The sequence below is a fragment of the Ostrea edulis genome, chromosome 5 (assembly GCF_947568905.1).
Source record: "Ostrea edulis chromosome 5, xbOstEdul1.1, whole genome shotgun sequence".
Taxonomy (NCBI): domain Eukaryota; kingdom Metazoa; phylum Mollusca; class Bivalvia; order Ostreida; family Ostreidae; genus Ostrea; species Ostrea edulis.
In genome coordinates this window covers 81309223-81327034 of record NC_079168.1, presented here as the reverse complement: position 1 = coordinate 81327034, position 17812 = coordinate 81309223, and the positions used below count along the sequence as shown (strand labels likewise).

The 17812-nt window shown below is 35.3% G+C and overlaps 1 protein-coding gene across 12 annotated transcripts in view; it reads left to right on the top strand.

Annotated features, from left to right (window-relative positions):
* Window positions 1-17812, top strand: part of LOC125652720 (serine/threonine-protein kinase MRCK alpha-like) — a 47297-nt gene that overhangs the window by 26740 nt on the left and 2745 nt on the right. For 2 of the 12 annotated variants that reach the window (XM_048882087.2, XM_048882088.2), the window contains exons 29-42: window positions 966-1038; window positions 1147-1209; window positions 1315-1404; window positions 1558-1890; window positions 2338-2445; window positions 3681-3761; window positions 4389-4486; window positions 6396-6483; window positions 6577-6685; window positions 8878-8991; window positions 9851-9962; window positions 10797-10929; window positions 11501-11640; window positions 15527-15556. In XM_048882087.2, coding sequence (XP_048738044.2) covers window positions 966-1038; window positions 1147-1209; window positions 1315-1404; window positions 1558-1890; window positions 2338-2445; window positions 3681-3761; window positions 4389-4486; window positions 6396-6483; window positions 6577-6685; window positions 8878-8991; window positions 9851-9962; window positions 10797-10929; window positions 11501-11640; window positions 15527-15556 — 1572 coding nt within the window. Of the gene's footprint in view, window positions 1-965; window positions 1039-1146; window positions 1210-1314; window positions 1405-1557; window positions 1891-2337; window positions 2446-3680; window positions 3762-4388; window positions 4487-6395; window positions 6484-6576; window positions 6686-8877; window positions 8992-9850; window positions 9963-10796; window positions 10930-11500; window positions 11641-15473; window positions 15557-15693; window positions 15712-16805; window positions 16894-17812 lie in introns of those variants that run through there. The other 10 variants (XM_048882092.2, XM_056166440.1, XM_056166441.1 and 7 more) reach the window with 8 other exon arrangements.

Here is a 17812-nt window from a genome sequence, read left to right as displayed (position 1 = left end):
CTATACATAAACAAGCTTCCAAACAAAGCTGCAAGTAATTCAGTGAGTTCACAAACTCCTACACAAAAACAAGCTTCCCAACATAGCTGTCAGTAATTCAGTGAGCTCCTCAAACTCCTACACAAAAACAAGCTTCCAAACAAAGCTGTAAGTAATTCATTGAGTTCACAAACTCCTATACATAAACAAACTTCCAAACAAAGCTGCAAGTAATTCAGTGAGTTCACAAACTCCTACACAAAAACAAGCTTCCAAACATAGCTGTCAGTAATTCATTGAGCACCTCAAAGTCCTACACAAAAACAAGCTTCCAAACAAAGCTGTAAATAATTCATTGAGCTCCTCAAACTCCTACACAAAAACAAGCTTCCAAACAAATATTTAAGAAATACAATGAGCTTTTAATCAGTGAGCTTCACATACCTAAGCAAAAATTATAACATAGGCTCCTACATAGAAAGAAGCTACATGCATTAAGAGATGTAAGTTTTACCATCAAATGTCAGCAATATTGATACCAGCAGTGAACTAAAGGATCATGTCTAAATCATTTACTTGTAAAGGTATGCCTAAAGAACTGGACTAAGTATAACATCACAAGAGCTTAGTGATTAGGATGCTCGCTTCACAACTAAAAGGTTGGGGTTCAATTCATTAAACCTAACATGTTTAACAAAGGTAGTGTCGGCTTCTTGCCATTGGCAAGTGCTTGGAAGTAGAAGTGAAGGTCCAGGAGAACCCTCGCTGCTACAGCTCCGAGCGCCGCGCGTAAGTCAATTTGTGGCACCTGACTGCTGGTGACATTTCTACCTGAGTAAAATATTCTCATATGGGATGTAAAAAAAAATATATATGAACAAACATGCAAGGTTTGATATTAGATGTTTGTTTGAGGGCAGGGGTAGTCCACTTTTAGCACTCCGAATATTACATGTATAAAACAATTTTCTCTTTTTCCATTTTAGGCTTATCTTGCGCAAGAAGTTTATGACAATTCTTTATCTCTAGTCAAAGGAACGCTCTCCGCTCAAGTGCTAGGTAAGTATTCAGTTAAAGAGGACAGCATGCTGTATATTTTTTGGAGTAGATGAGAACAGAATTCCACTATGATTGCTGTGTATTTGATGGATTAAATTTACATTTCAGACTCAAGTCGTGTACTTCTGGGTACGGAGGATGGTCTCTATGTTGCTCAGTTAGCAAAAGATGGTAAGTGGTTTTACAAAAAACAGAAGAGGAACCATTTTTAGATATAATTTCATTGGTCTAGATTTTATTGACTGCTACCACAACATGAGGCTTTTCTGTTTACAGTGCTTTTGAGGGTTGGAGACAAGAGTGAAAAGAAACCTGTCTTTCAAGTAGAACTGGTTCCCAGTGAGCAGATGGTGGTTTTCATCAGTGGTAAGTGAACTAGTTCCCAGATGAATGTAGATGTTAAATGTAATATTAGATGTACTGAACAATTCATGCTAGATTAACATTTAGATGTTAAATGCATTTAAGCCTTTCTAACTTTACACCGTGTTAGTGACATGAAAATCTCTTGTTCCACAGGAAAACAGAAACACATCAAGCTGCTTCATCAGTCTGGGTTGGATGGTCATGAAACTGACCCTGTCAAAATTCCCGAGACACGCGGTTGTCAAATGTTCTGTGTCGGCACAGTCCCTCATGGTATGCAGGGCTCTATTACATGTCTGTGTGTGGCCGTTAAACGAACAATACAGGTGTATGAACTGAACAAAACTCGCCAAAAGTTCCGCAAGCTGAAGGATATTCAGGTCCCTGGGCAAGTGCAGTGTTTAGAGTTGATGAGCCAAGGGCTGTGTGTGGGATGTCCTTCCTACTTTGCTATTTACAGTGTTCAAGGGGAATCCCCACCAACAGGTAAGTCTTGTATATCAAGTGTATTTTATTTGCTATCAGGAAGATAAAGGTAGCAGTCTCGATTCTTTGAAATTAGATATAGCCAAGCATTACCAATTAACATTTTGCCATGAAAATTTGAAACGCTGTTTGAAATTAGATCATCAATTTTGTAATGACATTAAATTCTTACACTAACCAGTCATGTGTGACCTGCTGATGGCACAACTTATCCCATTAAGGCAACCTTAGTTAAATTGTACTAGTAGTATCACAAAAATCCAGTAAATTTTTATCTTATCTAGTCTTGTTTGATATGAGATTTCACGTCACGTGACCAAACAACTGATTGACAATGTCTAATTTTGGATATACTTTGGCAAAGTAATTGTAGTTGTTGATATGATTAGTACTCTTGGACTTCTTGACTGCATTCACTGATGTTGTTCATTTTGATTGTACATGTAGCTCTACTGAATGTGGAGGACAATTCTCTTCGATACCTGTGTCAAACACAGCTGGACTCACTGCTGGCAGTGGAGTTACCAAAGAATGAATTCTTATTGATCTTTAGTGGTGAGTTGGAAATAGTACAGGTAGCACAAAAGAACAGAATCTACTGTAGTATATGTACTATGTAAGAAATACTATAATATACTCATATAGTACAACTTTTCCTGCATGTGTATCTTTTTGATGACCACTGGTTATAAGAAATAATATAAAGGAATGAGTGGGTTTGAATAAATTTCAGGAACTTGCCTATTAGAAGCTGTGCTTACTTGTAAATATACTCCAGACTAAATCGTTTGAGTATAAGACGAGAGCTATCTGCTTGAAGTTCTAAGGACAGGGGTTCACCTCTCTGTTGAGTCATTAGATTTGGGTGCAGAATTTTGAACAAAAACAGTCTTTAAAAAAAAATGCATCTATAAGGTATATGGGTTGAGGAGTCTGAAATTTTGGTTGATTTAATTAGCAACATGTTGATATATACAGAGAAAATTTTATCAATGATTTTGATAAAGGAGACCTGTGAAAAATTAGCAATCGTCCAAAATTGGCCTCAATGAATGTTAATGATTTCTCTGTACATGTTAAAGTAGGGAATATTTATTCGAGTCTCTCCATCTTTACCACTTTGATTTTCTGGAAAATACCATTTAATCTTTAGCAGTGAAACTTCAATACATGAATCTCTCTGATGAAAGGATGACCCCTATTGTTTTTCTGCTCAAAGTTTAAAGTCAAATATAGAAAGAAATAGGTAACATGTTTTCAAATAGTTTATGTATAACAATCACCGTTTTAATGGTTGTGAAATCTGGAGAAATGCTGAAAAAATAACATCTCAAGCATTTCTAACAGTCCTGGAAATGGTATTGAAGATCACTTTTGTCCTGCAAGACCTTATTTTCACATAGATATTCACTGATGTATTTGTTCACAAGACATAACTTTCATAAATTATTTTTTTTTATATTGCTTAAGTTTCTACATGTATGCGTAAGATTTTATTCATAAGAACTAAATGTTTTCGAATGACCAGTCTTACATAATTACCAGTCTCACAAAATTATGTGTAATAATTATTTTGCGAATAAAATGTGTTTGGCAAAGTTATGAGAGAAATACATGTACGTAAATTTTTATCTTTACCAAATTTTAAATGATTCCTCTTTCTGGGAACCAGTATACGGTGCTCGGGAACCAGTACAGGGATTCTGCTTTTCCATACAACATTCACGGAAAGGACACATTTAAATTTGTCGTGGATAATTTTGAAACTAAATCCACTGAATTTGTTTCAGTTTGTGGTGTGTATGTAGATTCTAATGGAAGAAGGAGTCGTTCCAATGAACTCATGTGGCCAGCTCTTCCCCATGCTGTGGGTAAGTGTTCATACCTTTTTTCTAAAGATGTCATATAGATGGATTGCAAATAAGCTCAGTAGCCATGTGGGCTACTACTGAAGTAGCAACATTCAGAAGGAGTCCTCACTCATTTTCAGAAACCCACACTTTGACGAAGCAATGTCAGAATTTTAACAAGTAAAAATGTAAATATCATTTACTGACATTAATGGATACTTTTGATAAAACTCTCTCATCCTCCATTTTGATATCTGAACTTCATTTGTTTGGGTTTGGGCCACATGTCTCAATTTTCTGTCAATCTGATCTGAATATCTGATGCTGATTCAAAAATGAATTCACTTGCCAAGTGAGGAAGATGAATTACAACTTGAGATCGCCCACTGCTAAATTTACTTGGGTGGGTAAAAGTTTAATTGTAACCCAGGATCTATCTGTTCAATTGCAAAAAATGTCAGCAATGGCCTGATGAGATTCTGTTTTGTATATATAATCCATCTTGTTGCAATGACTGATTTAATTTGTGTAATGCTGTTTTGTTGAAATGGTCTGCTGTGATTCTGCTTTGTTGTGATGGCCGGATTTAATCGTTTGACTCTGTTTTGTTGTGATGGTCGGATTTAATCAATTCAAGTTTCGTTGTAGCCTACAAGGAGCCCTACCTTTCCTGTTATGCAGAGAACACAGTGTACATGTTTGATGTGAACCTTGCAGAATGGGTCCAGACATTGTGTCTAAAAAAGGTACCTTTATTATGGACTCGAGAAAAAACAAACATTGGTGTAAAAGACTTTTTATATGACACAATACCTTATTTTGTAGTGAAAATATATAGAAATGCAAGTATTAAAAATAACCCTTTATCAAGTGGCCAAACGGTCTACCAGCCCTTCAATTTCACTAGCCCCATAATGATATACAGTCAAACCTGTATTAAGAGACCGTCCAATGGAGAATGAAAAAAGGTCACATATGACAGGTGGTCTCTTAATACAGGTTGTCTATTTTCCGCAGTTAATGGATAAAATTTCGCAAATAATTTATACAATGGAGAAAATGACTACATGTATTTGGAATTTATCATTAAGAATATCAAGTACAGTTTTAATAGTTGTAAAATAAAATTAATAATACACTGTAGTTAAAAATCTAGAATACAATGTGTTGTATCATGATTTTTTATTCATCAAAAATTACATTTAATCATTTAAGAATGATAAACTTTTCATGCATTTCATATTACACATTTACATGAGATTTAAAAATTATTTATGACTGCATATAAATTTTCTAAAACTTATAAACACTTTGTTGTAAAGGGTATTTATGTATAGCCTACTTGTACAGTGTAACTTAAAAAATGCAATGCTTGTGGTAAGAAAGCAAATGGTGAAGGGTTGCGTCTCCTTTTGTACAATAGATGCTGGAAAAATGTTATTCAATTTGAGAAACATTAGATAAATCACAATATCCATTGTACATGCACAGCAAATCTTTTAAGCTTAGAACTAATGCAGGCAATTTTCTTGAACTCGGACGTGTCAAATACCTGGGACATGTTGAAGTGAGCCGCTAGTTCCGGTCATTATTCTGGAAACTTCTAGTATCTCATGTAGGAAAACTGCGACTACTTCGTTTAAAATTTTAGTCCTAAGCACAATATTTACCTGATTTATATCGCAATCGGGCAAATTTTTTACTCTGTTGAACATAATGGTATAACAAGTGGTAGATTTTCATATCCAATCTAGCCTACCCGGCACTTCTTTAAGTTGGTCGAAATTCACACCTTCAAATACACCGGCCTTGATTCCCTGATCCTTGATTTTGTTAAATAAACAACAACTCGGGTTTTATTTATTAACCACACACAACCCTGCATGTTGACAGCTTAGGTATAATAATTTATCCAGAGGGCCGACTAATCAAGATCATCGACAAACTGTGCATTTGAAAACGAAAGTGTTAGGGGCGATAATTCCCAGAATAGTCGGCTCAACCGAAATCGAAAGTAGTAATCATGTTGTAATCGAAAAATGTACAGTCGTTAAAAAGAGGTAAAATTTCGTGAAAATACACGAAAAGGTTGTAAAAATCATGGTCATTGGTCGCGTCAGACAGGTGGTCGTTTAATACAGGTACAATATATAGAGTAACGTCTTGGGGGGGACTTTTTATGGTCACATACGACAGTGAGTCGCTTAATACAGTGGGTCGCTATGGCAGTTTTGACTGTATGTATTTACTAGCCTGTATGAAAGACACATGATGATAACAGGAATTTGATTGCACTGTGTAAATGTAGGGACCAAACCTACCATTTAAAATTCCAAATAGTCGAGTAGATATCTGTATCATCATAATTTTTAATTATTCATGAAACAATACATAATAAACAAAAACTATGATTTTGATTAGAAATTATGTTTATTTTTGACATTGTACCAAGACAGACTGAGGAAATTCTGGTTGGCAAAATAGGCCAATACTCTACTGAGAGTTTGATTACCATAATACTAGTGCTTGGTTGCTATTAACTTTAACCCCTGGTAACATTTCTGCATCCAGTTATAGTGTACATGTGAGGTCACATAGTGTACAACATTGAGTACTTTTTATTTACCACACTTGAACTTGTTTCTTCTTTTGCAGACAAAGCCCCTGTCTCGGGATGGCTCTCTGAATCTCTACAACAATCTGGACATGCAGTACATTGTCTACTTCAAAGCATTACAAGCAGGTACAGCATTCATGCTCTGGACATGGTGGCAAAGTCAAAGCTAAAGCAACTCACCCTGGGAGCACTTTGAAATGTTTCTATTTTATGTTTCAGAAGAAGACATCCTGGCTATATCAGAAATATTCAAGGGAAAAAGTGTCAATCGTAACAAGCGGAGGTTTTCCTTTAAAACGAGGGATGACCATGACCGCGGATCGCGAGGGTAAGATTGGTCTTCATCCACATCTGTTGTTATTAGGGCAAGATTTGTCAATATTTATGTGTATAAAATGTCTTCAGTATTAAGGTTAACATTAGTTTATATCTACTTGTATAAGATGTCCAAGGTTATTGGGATAGAATTCGGCTATATCTGTTAGAAGATGTCTTTGGTTATAGGTTAATATTAGTTTATATCTACTGGTATAAGATGGCTGGTGTTATTGGGGTAGAATTAGTATGTATCTCTGTACGAGATGTCTTTAGATTTTAGGTTAATATTAGTTTATATCTACTTGTATAAGATGGCTGATGTTATTGGGGTAGAATTAGTATGTATCTCTGTACAAGATGTCTTTAGATTTTAGGTTGATATTAGTTTATATCTACTTGTATAAGATGTCTGTTGTTATCAGGGTAAAATTAGTCAATATTTATATGTATAAAATGCTTTCGGTTTTTAAGGTAAGATTATCTTGTATCAACTTGTATAAGATTTCCGAGGTCATTGGGGTAGAATTAGTATGCATCTGTGTATGAGATGTCTTCAGTTTTTAGATTAATATTAGTTTTTATCTGCTTGTATAGGATGGCTGGGGTTACTAGGTTAATATCAGTTTATATCTACTTGTATATGATGTCTGAGGCTATTGGGGTAGGATTAATAGAATCCTTCATTAGTAGGAGTGTGGGATAGGGAAATTCCACCGAGGGGACAAGATTCGCAATCTAGGATGAGGCTGTGCCGAGTCCTTCCACACAGCGAATCTTGTTCCAGAGGTGGGATTTCCCTATCCCACACGAGTAAATAATGAAGGATTATTTTTCTCACATTTTACCTACAGTTTAGTGCATAAATTTAGGAGCTTTGAATTTTTTTTTAGATTATCAGAATCCGCATTTGAACTTCAGTGCTAAAACTAATTAGATAGGCAGAAAGAGCATACCCGAAAATGGTTTATATTGTAAGTGTAAACTAAAAAACTCGAGGTTGTCCACCAGAAAGTATACTGCATTAAAAATTAAAGAAAACAATCCAAAATATTTTACTTCATCGTGTAACATAAATCATAGAAAATGTATGACGTCACAATCAAATGACGTCACAGCAGTGTAGGACAAAAAAATCTCACATGGCTGTCTTACATGGGTAAAGTCGATCTCACACTGGTGATAATGTAAGAATAGTCGATATCTGTATATACGATGTCCTTGGTCGTCTGGGTAAACAACCGCGGTCATCGGGGTAAGATGTTGAGTAAGATAAGTCGATATTTATGTGTTTAAGATGTCTGTGGTTAGTCTGTATCTTTGTGAATAAGATGTCCATGGTTATCGAGGTAAGATTATTGGGATAAGATTAGTGTATATCTACGTGTGTGAAATGTCTGCAGTTATCAGGGTAAGATTAGCCAATATATACATGTATAAGATGCCTGTGGTTAGTCTATATCTACGTGTACAAGATGTCTGTGGTTATCAGGGTTGGGATGGACATACCTCAACATGTTCCCTTTCTACTGCTACAGGTGAAAATACAAATTTGTATATAGTGATAAAAGTATAGGATTTTGTCCTGATATTATGTAATGACGGGTTTTCATTCCTCTTGATGTAAATATTTATGTGCATTCATATAAATTCTATGTAATCATTCTGTTGTGTGCATACATATATATAAATCACATACAGAGGTAAGCGCATTCTGTGTACGGGAATTCTGATCACAATAAATGCCATAATGAAGACAGTTATTGACATCACCCTCTTGGATGGATACCACTAGTACAATATTAAGATACTTGTTCATATACTTCATATGAAATTAAAAAAAAATGTTCTTATGTGATCATATGATATGTACAAGTTTGTAGGACTGCAATGAATTGTTATCTATCAACTGTCCAATAATAGCATGTCTGCTCACTGACTCTAATCATAACACTTATAGGCATCAAGACCTAATCAACTTCTGACCTCTACTTTATTTTTGACCAACATCAATATTGCATATTACTAAGCATTGTGGACTCTGGGCATCTTGACCTAGCATTTTGTGACTTATCTGTAAACCTTCTATAATAAGCATTAGTGACTACACTGTACAGCACTATGATCAGAGATTGTAAGTACTCATCAGCATCGTGACCTTATTTTGTGACCTTTGTGATAACACTAAAGGTCTGTGTTCTGTAGCCCTGAACGGAGATCTCGGGAAATCTCAGCTCCGATGTCGTTCAGCCATGTGGCTCACATGGGGCCAGATCAGGTGTTTGCCAGCACCACTCACAGCGTCCCTGTCGCCACCCAGTAAGAATCGTTCCCATCCCAACTGCTTGTACTAACAGTGCATGTCACCACCGGCTAAGACGAGGGGAGGCCCACCCTGGGGCACTAGGGTGGGGTCCCCCTCCACTGGCTTTGCTTGCAGATTATGAAGAGTGGTAGTACAGTTAGGTCTTAGTAGTCCAGAATAGTGAGTGTCTGCTGGTGATGGTTTCCTGTATAACACTATCTCTCATTAACACTGCCACAACATACTACTGCACTGTCATCTGCTGCATTTATTGTCAGAAAGTTTTTGCATGAGAGCCTGCGATCTGCATCATGGATATATCCCGCATGTATGATACAGAGTGTGGAGGATGGGTCTTAGCATGGCTTGTTCAAAATTATCAGGAACTAAGCATGAACTATGATGTTAAAAGAAAAGGGCATTCCCAGCTTATTCTTTTATGAAAAACAGATACATGTATTACTCCCAGCTTATTCTTTTGTGAAAAACAGATACATGTATTACATTTGATGTTTTGCAAATATATAAAACTGGAGGATGCACTGCTTGTCTGATATTGCATGCTTAGATTTTGTACAACAGCTGTATAACAGCACTATGTAGTGCTCACCAGCCTTCTGCATGATCAGTAGTTACCTTAGTATCATTTTCCTCATAGCATGTTTAGTATTTTAATTTTAAAAGAAAAAAAGTCAGCCCTTCTTTTTTTTTCTTTTGTTCTTTTGTTTTAAAGCTTTCTAGTTTCTTGTTTCATAAATTCATAAAGACGAGAATTTCATTAAGGGTGGATAGTCTGCTTAATTTCTTAACAAGTCGCAAAGAGCTCCTGACATGTCTCATGTGATACTCGGTGACAGGAAATTTGTGTTGTAGGTCAGAGCGGTCAGACCGAAGGTCAAAGATTATATCTGGTCCAATCAACTTCAGCCACGTGGCACACATGGGGCCTGATCAGGGGATGCAGGCTCTTATTGACCTTCCCAGGGTGAGTATGGAAAAACATTTACCAGTATCTAGTGTTATTTATAGATTCCCAGGGTAAGTATGGAAATTAAGTTTACCAGTATATCCAGTATTATTTATAGATTTCCAGGGTGAGTATAAAAAAACCCAGTAACCATTAGTATTTATAGATCTAAAACCAGAGTTGTCGAAAACTGTTAGTCCTGTCGGCAAGGCCAGTGAAAAATTGTCTGGATCGATAACATGGTAGAAAATGTTGGTTCAAATGACCATTTGAGAAAATGAGGATGATGCACAGGTGAAGGTCACTCGAAGTTTATCATGTTAAAGGTTCTGTACCCAATATAAGAAAAGAAAAGTTGCTGAACCTGGACCACTTAAAAAAAATTACAGAGACACCTGTGTTTGTGAGTTCAAAATTGTCACCACATTTGGCTGGAATATGATCAGGAAATGTAATGACTTGTTTGTGGTGCATGAGATGGAATACTGTTAAAAACAATAAAAGGCATTTTGGTGCAGTTACTATTTGCCTTTCTGTTCAATATAAGGTACAAGTTTCTGGTCTGTCTAAACTTTGTCTGTTCTGACTGTCTGACCAAAGGGCTCTCTGACAGTGATTTACAAGTTTCAACAATTCTGAATTAACTTTGAATTTTACAGGGTTTGAAATGAACCTTATAAAGCACAAGTCCATATAGACTAGTGTAGCAGTAATCTGTTTATGTTTTGTAGTACTCTGAGTATTAAGTTTATAGAAATTTTATATGTAACTTGTTTACTTTTGTGTTTTGTAGTTCTCTGAGTATTAAGATAGAAATTTTATATGTAACTTGATTACTTTTGTGTTTTGTAGGCCAGTCAGAGTGGAAATGGTATGCCCACCAGCCCAGGGGTAGATCCCAGCCAGAAAAACAAGCTCTTTCCCATGAAAACACTACAGGAAGTTCAGATGAGGGGAGCTAGGACCTCCATGGCACACCCTAATGGTCAGTCACACTCTGGAAGGGGGGGGGGGGGGGGTCCTGGTACACCCTAATGGTCAGTCACACTCTGGAATGGGGGGGGGGGTGTCCTGGTACACCCTAATGGTCAGCCACACAATCACTGGAATCTGAATGTGTGTTGGGGGGGAAGGGGGGGGGGGGTGAGATCTTGGCACACCTGAATAGTTAGTCTCTCACACACACACTGGAATCTTAAGGAACACATACTGGAATGGGGGGATTCCTTTGATTGTTTGACTTACGGTATTTTTGGTAATACAGGCTGCATCTAGAATTCCTAATGAAGATTATTTATTAGGACACTTTATAAAATGTATGAAGATTTATTGAGATACCCTTTATAACTTGTATGAAGATTCATTTACTAGTCAACATTGAGATATCCTCTATAGGTTGAGCCACAGTCATGCAGACTGAAAAAAGTGCATGTACATTTTATCAATTGAAAGTCCATGTGCTAATGATCCAATAATCTGTTCTCTAAAGCAGTTCAGCTACTTTTAGCTTTAGGAGTTTGTAGAATAGTCGATATATACATATTAAATGTTTACAGGGAGTGCACGCCGTGAGTCCAGTTCAAAGGTCGGTGCCATGAACAACAGCTCTCGTCAGCCGTCGACTTCCTACCCTGAAAGTCCCGACACATCTAATGATACCTCATCACTCGGGGATCTGTCCACTGCCATATTTGAGGTGAGTCTTTAGTCAGCTATCTCTCTTTGCCCCCTGTAGTGTAGTTTCTCAGTGAACCCTGACATATATTGACTTAAAATACAGTGATTTGATATGTTAAATAACGACTGTACATAAATCTCATGTAGTTTCTGCAGTGAACATTTACATTAATGACTTAAAATACAGTGATTTGATATGTTAAATAACGACAGTGTACTTACAGATAGAAATGTAAATCAAAAATTGGAAAGGTAGGCTTTAATTTGGAGGGATGATTAATTACATTATTAACAAACCCTTAAAAGACATGGTGTAAAAAGTTTTCTTTATGGACAGTTGGTGGTCTGATTAAGGTGTATGATTTTCCTCTGTATTCATTATTTTGGAAAAATGTTTGAATGAAACACATTATCAAAACTTCAATATATTCTTATGAAAAGTTTATATTCTACTTTTTGATTTGGAGCTGGGGTTGATGAATTTGAATATGCATGTACATGAAGTGGAACCACGGTCACTGTTCCTTGTTCTGTCTTTGAAACTACTGAATTATTAGATACAAAATAATTACTTTCCAGGGAGTTTCAAGCTTTCCTTAAAAATAATAAAAATATAGACACATATGGTTACCCTCTAGGGAGTTTCAAGCTTTTCTTGAAAAGAAAAAACAATAGAGACAATTTTGTCTAACTCCAGAGTTTGAAGCTCTCAGAAATTGCCTTCCAATGAGTTTGAACTTTTCTAAAAAAAAAAAAAAAAAAAAAAAAAAAAATAATAGAGGCAATATATTTACCCTCCAGGGAGTTTCAAGCTTTTTTTGATAAAGAGACAGAGTAGATCGTATAACATGTTTTTTTAGTTACCAGGAAATTTAGCAGTTTTATTCTAAATCTGGTAATTTATCATTATAAAATTTTAGCGATTTCATCTGCTGATAAAAAGTAATATCAGAAATCAGATTGTACTTTATTCAAGAAATGCATGTAAAGTATGTCAACTACCCAATTCTCAGGGTACGATACTGCAACATCATCTCCCTGTCATTCAGTTATTTGTCACATACATAAAAAATGCCATTGTCTTTAAACCCATTGATAATTATTTCAGGTTTGCTTCTTGAATAGTCGTATAATTTCACCGGTCATTTAGCCCCCAGTGGCTTCATATGACTCGCACTGGACGTTTACTCAAGCTGTGTAGTCGTCTCCTGAAACCCGTCAGCTACTTGAGGAGCTTCTTAGTACTTCTAAAACTTGCATTTCAGAAAATCTTTGTGCACTTATTAAACTTATTAACACCGAGATCCATCTCATGAAATTCAGCTAATGTGAATTTGGGATGACTGTGAAGTTATTGTGTCGCCTGTGTTACATGCAGTGGCGACATATAGGGATCACTATCCGTCGTCTGGCGTCGTCGTCGTCACAAAAATTTCTGTCACAGTTTTCTCAAGAACCACATGGCGCAACTGCCTGATATTTGGCACAGAGCATCAGTGTGGCCAACTGTATTGTGTAAGACATTTTCGAATCTGTCGCTTATCAACTTCCTGTTTGCCGGGACTTAGAATTTTTTACAGCAAAAAAATTTTTTGCTGAAAATTTTATTTTATGATTAACTGAAGGACAGTATTTTTATGTACAAAAGGACAGTATTTGTAATTCCCATACTGAAGGACAGTATATGTGATTTCAGAACAGCACTAATTATGATTTTTCTTGAGAAACAGTAAATTGGATATATAAAAAGACAACAAGACTAAGCAGTAAACCCAACAGATAATTGGTTATTACCATTGTCTTGAAGAGCACAGTAACAGGTTGATACATATTTTCAAACATATGTTTTCATTCAGTCTACATTTAATAAATGTCTTAATTTCAAACAGATTCTCCCACAAATTCCATTGCATAATAATGTCTCATCTTTCAATTTCAATTAAGTTATCGTTAAAGAATGTTTAGTAATTCTCAAAACCTTTAAAAGGAGTATTAAACTGACAAAAACCATTTGAATAATTTACTTTTTCAACATTATACGTGATATATTACATACAGAATCAACTAGCAGGCGACACATGTCTTCCGGGGAAGACTTAATACTGCGTTTCTGTCATACATGGATATCATTTGAACCGACAAAAAAAAATCACATGAGAGCGACCCAGCTAAGGTAGCTAAAATCGTGATGAAATACAGATGAACTTAATCACTATAACTGATTTTAAATTGTTTAAAGATAAACATTGATATAATACCTGTAATTATCCACATACTATAGAAAAAAATTTCAATAGATCGACGTGATTATTATATAATATTCAGTTACCTGTTATTTGATACGTTTGTCATCTATGCCTGCAGTATCAACATTGTCAAAGCGCTGACTTACAATGAATAGAGTTCACATCAAAAATTATGTTTTCAAATTAATTTGAGAAGGTTCACCAAACTTACCTGCTACAAACGTATCAAGAGGGTAACTGTGTCTTGGAACAACAAATTTTGGTGATTGTGATTGATTTATTAAAGGGACTGATTCACGATTTTCCCCAAAATTTTGATTTATTAAAGGGACTGATTCACGATTTTCCCCAAAATTTTGTTTTTCACTTTTAATGATCAAAATCTACTGTTTAATGTGTTTAAAAGATTTCACACACAAATTAAGGTTATACATTATCACAGAAGCTCGTTTTAGAGAGTTTATTATTTGTTTTGTAAACAAAGATTGCGGTATGTTATTGTTTACGAAATTTTCAAAAGAATTGGATATCGATCTAAGTTTATTACATCTTTCATATTTCAAGCATTCTTTGGGTAAAATGTGTCATCTAAAAGTTAAAATTTGTGAGTATGCAAAATAAAAAAATTTATATTTCAAAATTAACATTTCACTGGTTTGTTTGTATACATGAAAAGACTCGAGTCTTTGTTTACATAATACCGATTTAAGGCTAAAATATTGCTTTTATTCTTGTGTTCAGAAGGTCAAAATTTTGGCTGTCAACATTAAATCAGTTATATTTTTAATTAACATCAAAAATGAAAAAGAAAAAAAAATTCAAAAATTGTGAACCAGTCCCTTTAATGTTGTATTATTTTCAGTGTGGTCAGAACCAATGCTAATAATGCCAAAATTAGATGACCACAATCCCCTTACCCCAAAAAAACCCATTATACAGTAGTTACCTTCCAGGAATTTGGAATCTAAATAGATAGGCATAATGCCCTCAGAATGTTACCCACAGAAATTTTATGGATTTTCTAACAAAATAGACACAATAAAATTACTATTGAGAAATGTTTAAGCATTTATGAATAGATAAGACAATAAAGTTCTTTGGAAGTATTTTACAATTTCTAAGAGACAAAATGTAAACCTATATGGCAGAAAACTTGGCAACTGTGTATATATTTTGTTGATATATCCGCCATTAGCTAAATGTGAAAAGAAAGTAGCTGTACACTGGTCGGAACTCACAGGTGTTTCAAGTAAATCAAATAGTACAGCTCTGTGAATGAATCTCAGGTTAACAAGTAAACTACGCAGACTGTTACAGTAATTAACATTTCAGTGTTGAGTATAGTGTAAATCTACCAAATATAAACACAGTGCATTGAATGATCAACAAGATAGACCATTGATACAGTAGAACAGGTACTCTCATATTAAAAGAACATGGATTGCTTCTAAGGGCGGACTCAGTTTTAACCCGGAGTATAATTAAAACTTTTTATTCTGTGGTATTTGTGACCCTAAGTGGCTGTGGTTCCTCTATATACTTTGATTTTTGTTTGTTTCTCCAATATTCTCTGGGTGACGTATTTTATGCCTTTTCGTATATACAGGTGGGTGTAATATGACGGCCGCTAGCTTAGGTTATTTCTCATCTCTCTTTTAGTACATTGATGATAGAAGGGATATATTTGAAGTAAGCCATTTTATGTTCACATACAAAACAAGTATAGAACCATCTAATATTGATATCATAGTATACCATGTATATGTGATGTTAGTGCCATGTTGCATGGGTCCGATCACTCACTAATTGAACATTTATCATCATAGAAACTCTCCATTGTGTAGGTGAGTCGTTAAGAGGGGGAGACTTGCTTAGCTTCTCATTTTATCCTTTTGTCTCCCCTTTGTCATCCCTTCCATCATCACAGCTGTTAGAGCAATCATCTGCAATCTGCAAACAATGTCATTTCTATCCACCACAAACACTCAATACACAAACCATGTCATTTCTTTTACAAACATTCAATATACAAATAATGTCATTTCTATTCACCACAAACACTCAATCCACATTGACATTTCTATCCACCACAAACATTCAATACACAAACAATTTCATTTCTATTCACAAACATTCAATATACAAATAATGTCATTTCTTTCTATTCACAAACATTCAATACACAAACCATGTCATTTCTATTCACAAACATTCAATACACAAACAATGTCATTTCTATTCACCACAAACATTCAATACACAAACATTGACATTTCTATCCACAACAAACATTCAATACACAAACAATGTCATTTCTATTCACAAACATTCAATCCACATTGACATTTCTATCCACCACAAACATTCAATACACAAACAATGTCATTTCTATTCACAAACATTCAATACACAAACAATGCCATTTCTATTCACCTCAAGACAATGTAGGAGACTGTTTCAGTCCACATACAGTGTAACTTTCTATCCACAATGTAAATGTTTCAATCCACAAGCAATGTAAATAACAGTGTTAACTTTCAATCCACAATGTAAATAACAGTGTAACTTTTTATCTACAAACAATGTAAATGATAAACTCCAAAACATAATGTCTACAATTATAGAGTGAAAAACATTCAGTGGTTACCATTTAATTGACATATTTTAATGATTATGGCAAAAGCACAGGTATTTGTTATTAATTTCTGTCTTTCCCTTCTACTTCCATATTGATGTACAGTAATGGTTTACATGTGTATATGATGATACATGTATAAATATGACCTATATAATCCTACTATCAGTATATAATCCATATGTACTGTGTATGCTCCTGAGTTGATGGCGTACATATTGCCATTGATCACACAAATCATTCCCAGGACAACCTTGTTCAGTGACATCACCTAGTAACTGCTTATTCTTCTGCTTACTACAGGTAACCACGGTGTCACCAGGGACGCGATCTGTTAGCAGCAGTGTGTCCAATGCTATCTATGATAGTTCATGGCATCAGTGAATTTCAGGTCTTGCCTTCATGTCGTGCTTCACTGACTGTGTTTGCTTTGCATCCTTTCCTTTCTCACTGCGGACCAAATCAGCATGGTTTACACGGTGTCACTTGTAGGGCTTTAGTGCATTGGGGAACACAGAGTGAAGTAGAATAGTCTACAGAGTAGTGCTATAGGGAGACTGAGATAGACATTTTGTACAGAAAGCAGCTGTAGGAATAGACAGATTGTTGTGGTATAAAGGCCAGTGGTAATGTGGATATGGTAATAGAGTGAAAACTATTTTGACAAGTCAGGACTGTATAGCCTGGGTAAAAAAAAAAATTGAAGTGATCAGAGGGAACAATACTGAAAACAGTGTAGAGAATTTCATCTATATAGAACTAAGTGTCTCTCGAGTTCAGTCAGCTGGGTGTTGTATTGGTTAGGCTTTAATGGCAGAAGTTTGAAATCAATTACATTTATAAAATTTTGGGGTGGGTCTTGTTTTAAAATTGTTTAAAGAATTATGATTTATATATTTTGTAGTTCCACATTTGTTGTTGCATGGTCGAGCTAAACTGCATGTCAGTTGTTTGTTATCTTCTTTATTTTCTTTTTAACAGCAGCTCTCCGTTTCACTGTGCGATCTGATATTTCAGGTTAGACCCACCTAAGTTCTGCATCCCATGTTTCAGTTTCACAGGCATGAGGCAGTTTGTTCAGTTCATTTCTCATTAGTCGTTGTATATTGTTTAATTTACAGATAACTTCCGTCGGTCATCATTTCACATTATATTGTCTTCAGTTTTACAGGCAGCATGCATTACAACACCTAACTCACAAAATAATCAAAGTACTATGATTAATGTGTCTAATATTCAGCTTATTTTTATGTAAATAATTACGTCAGTTTTATAAGAGTATTAGAATTCAAAGAAATAATGCATCAAAA